Here is a 4,093-nt window from a genome sequence, read left to right as displayed (position 1 = left end):
AGCTGGTTGCGTCACGTCCTGGAGCTCAGACATTCTAATGGGAGGGTGTGTCCCCCAAATAACACACACACACACACACCCTGAGATGTACTGACACACACACACACACACACACACACCCTGCGATGTACTGACACACACACACACACACACGCACACCCTGCGATGTACTGACACACACACACACACACTGAGATGTACTGACACACACACACACTGAGCCGAAATGACACACACACACACACACACCCTGAGATGTACTGACACACACACACACACACACACACACACCCTGCGATGTACTGACACACACACACACACACACACACCCTGAGATGTACTGACACACACACACACACACACACACACCCTGCGATGTACTGACACACACACACACACACACACACACCCTGCGATGTACTGACACACACACACACACACACACACACACACACGCACACCCTGCGATGTACTGACACACACACACACACACACACACACACTGAGATGTACTGACACACACACACACTGAGCCGAAATGACACACACACACACACACACACACACTGAGATGTACTGACACACACACACACACACACACACTGAGATGTACTGACACACACACACACTGAGCCGAAATGACACACACACACACACACACACACACACACACTGAGATGTACTGACACACACACACACACGCACACCCTGCGATGTACTGACACACACACACACACACACACACTACCTGAGATGTACTAACACACACACACACACACACACACTGAGATGTACTGACACACACACACACTGAGCCGAAATGACACACACACACACACACTACCTGAGATGTACTGACACACACACACACACACACACACACACACACTGAGATGTACTGACACACACACACACACACACACACACACACACTCTGAGCCGAAATGACACACACACACACACCCTGAGATGTACTGACACACACACACACACTCTGAGCCGAAATGACACACACACACACACCCTGAGATGTACTGACACACACACACACTGAGCCGAAATGACACACACACACACACACACACACACACACACACACTACCTGAGATGTACTGACACACACACACACACACACACACACACACACACACACTGAGATGTACTGACACACACACACACACTCTGAGCCGAAATGACACACACACACACACCCTGCGATGTACTGACACACACACACACCCTGAGATGTACTGACACACACACACGCACACCCTGCGATGTACTGACACACACACACACCCTGAGCCGAAATGACACACTCACACACACACGCACACACTGACACACTCTTTTGTAACATATTCTCACACTGTACAACACTGTCAATTGGCCAGTATATTACCGTATTCTTTACACTACAATTGTGCGTGGTTTTGATTGTAAAGTGCCCAGGTTTCTAGGGCGCCCATCCTCTGGGCAGCCTGGTTCCTGGAGATGCTGTTGTTTTGCGCTCACATGCAGCTGGTGGTGAGACTGCACAACTCAGCAAAATAAAGTGCTGCAAGAGTGACTGGAATTGCTGACTGGCATTTCATGAGTTTAGCAAGATTAGGGTGTATTTGCCCAAGTCAAGTGTGAAACTTTGGAGCCCTGGCAGCTGTCAGACTCATTTGCCAGTCTTGAGATCACAGAAGGTGTTGCTACCATCCCTAGAGCCCCAGGGTGGAGCAAGGCCCTGGGGTGTGACGCACATTTCTACTGCGGGAGGGTGGAGGCGTGGGTCCTGCACAGACCTCGATCAGTGCTGGCACTGCAGACCTATGATACAACACAGAGATTCCCCTGTTCCTGTCATAATTACAGTAACCAGCTGTAACATGACACGCAGTGCAGAGTGGACGGCCCGGGGCCATTCTGTATTTCAATCTCTGAAGATGCTTTGTCTCTCTGTGACATGACTTTTATTGAACATAACAGCTGTACGGCAGGATGCAGGTCAGCGCAGCCGCAGCGTATAGACCAGTCTGCGCAGCTCAGTGCAGCTCAGAGCAGCTCAGTGCAGGAGTGTGCTTCAATGCACAGGGACCGTGAGGAGGCAGCAGCAGCAGCCGTGTCGTGGCATGCCTGTCAGTGTTCATGCTAGTAAGTAAGTATAGCAGTGATGCTGCAGCAGGATGTGCTGTGTGTACAATCTGACCATTGGGGGAGTTCAGATACGCTCAGCTGGCACAGACATACTAGAGTCATTCCTGCCAACAGTCCGCCCAGCCGCCCTCAGCCCCAGGGCGCAGCGATGCGCAGGGACACGGGGGCTGCGGTTCATTGTGGAGCCGCCGAGAGATGTGGAACAGAAAAGGGCTTAGGTGTGAACACAATTAAAAGCTGCCGCACTTCTCGCCACCCCTCTCCAGAGATCAGTCCGCCATGCCGGCATGTCTTCCAGTTCACCCCAGACACGGCCGAGCGACAGCCAATGTATCTTCAGGCTCTTTCAGTCATAGTTGATGTTTAGTCAATAGTAAACCCGCAGTAACAGTGCAGTGTGTGAGGAATGTGACGGGGCTGACAGTTCACAAGCTGCTGATCATTCATCTCAGAGGGGAGGAAACGCAGCAGCTGCCTCCTGACCCGGATCACAGGAGTGCCATGGCAGGACTGAGCTACTCACTGTGTGTCCTCACACAGCCCCTACCTCCTCCTGCACAGCGCTAACACTACAGCACAGCCCCTACTGAAACAGCACTGAGCTACTACACTGTTACTACAGCACAGCCCCTACTGCAACAGCACTGAGCTACTACACTGTTACTACAGCACAGCCCCTACTGCAACAGCACTGAGCTACTACACTGTTACTACAGCACAGCCCCTACTGCAACAGCACTGAGCTACTACACTGTTACTACAGCACAGCCCCTACTGCAACAGCACTGAACTACTACACTGTTACTACAGCACAGCCCTTACTGCAACAGCACTGCGCTACTACACTGTTACTACAGCACAGCCCTTACTGCAACAGCACTGCGCTACTACACTGTTGCTACAGCACAGCCCCCTATTGACACAGCACTGTTCTACTACACTGTTACTACAGCACAGCCCCCCATTGACACAGCAGTGTTCTACTACACTGTTACTACAGCACAGCCCCCTATTGACACAGCACTGTTCTACTACACTGTTACTACAGCACAGCCCCCTATTGACACAGCACTGTTCTACTACACTGTTGCTACAGCACAGCCCCCTATTGACACAGCACTGTTCTACTACACTGTTGCTACAGCACAGCCCCCTATTGACACAGCACTGTTCTACTACACTGTTGCTACAGCACAGCCCCCTATTGACACAGCACTGTTCTACTACACTGTTGCTACAGCACAGCCCCCTATTGACACAGCACTGTTCTACTACACTGTTGCTACAGCACAGCCCCCCATTGACACAGCACTGTTCTACTACACTGTTGCTACAGCACAGCCCCCCATTGACACAGCACTGTTCTACTACACTGTTGCTACAGCACAGCCCCCCATTGACACAGCAGTGTTCTACTACACTGTTACTACAGCACAGCCCCCCATTGACACAGCACTGTTCTACTACACTGTTGCTACAGCACAGCCCCCCATTGACACAGCACTGTTCTACTACACTGTTGCTACAGCACAGCCCCCCATTGACACAGCACTGTATTACAGTCTCTGGTGGCTCGGTTCTTTGGCCACTGTATTAGGACTGCGCTGCTGGCGCAGTGCGGCCGCCGGGCGGACAGGGGGCGCTGTGGACGGGGTTCGACAGCGTCTAACGCGCTTCTGTGTTGTTTCTGTGTCGGCCCAGTGAAAAGCGCGCATAGGGCTCGTTACGGATCGTTTCGGAGTCGCTGTGTCGCCTGTCCTTCCAGCACCATGTCGTACAACTACGTGGTCACCGCGCAGAAGCCCACGGCCGTCAATGCCTGCATCACCGGTGAGCATCGAGTGTGAGCGACTGAGGGGCGGGGAGGCGGCCGTGCTGCTCCAGGCACTGCCCTCTCCCCGCCCGGCATGGCGCGTTTAATCGAGCCCCAGGCCGGGCCTGGTCCTGG

At 52.7% G+C, this 4,093-nt stretch overlaps 1 protein-coding gene across 1 annotated transcript in view; it reads left to right on the top strand.

Annotated features, from left to right (window-relative positions):
* The first annotated feature begins 3,809 nt into the window (after window positions 1–3,809).
* Window positions 3,810–4,093, top strand: part of ddb1 (damage-specific DNA binding protein 1) — a 13,915-nt gene continuing 13,631 nt past the window's right edge. The window contains exon 1 of the mRNA XM_066700367.1: window positions 3,810–3,975. Within this exon, the coding sequence (XP_066556464.1) occupies window positions 3,915–3,975 (61 nt within the window). The 5' untranslated portion in view covers window positions 3,810–3,914. The remainder of the gene's footprint in view (window positions 3,976–4,093) is intronic.

The sequence above is a fragment of the Amia ocellicauda genome, chromosome 4, assembly GCF_036373705.1.
Source record: "Amia ocellicauda isolate fAmiCal2 chromosome 4, fAmiCal2.hap1, whole genome shotgun sequence".
Classification (NCBI taxonomy): domain Eukaryota; kingdom Metazoa; phylum Chordata; class Actinopteri; order Amiiformes; family Amiidae; genus Amia; species Amia ocellicauda.
This window is presented reverse-complemented; position numbering and strand designations above follow the sequence as displayed.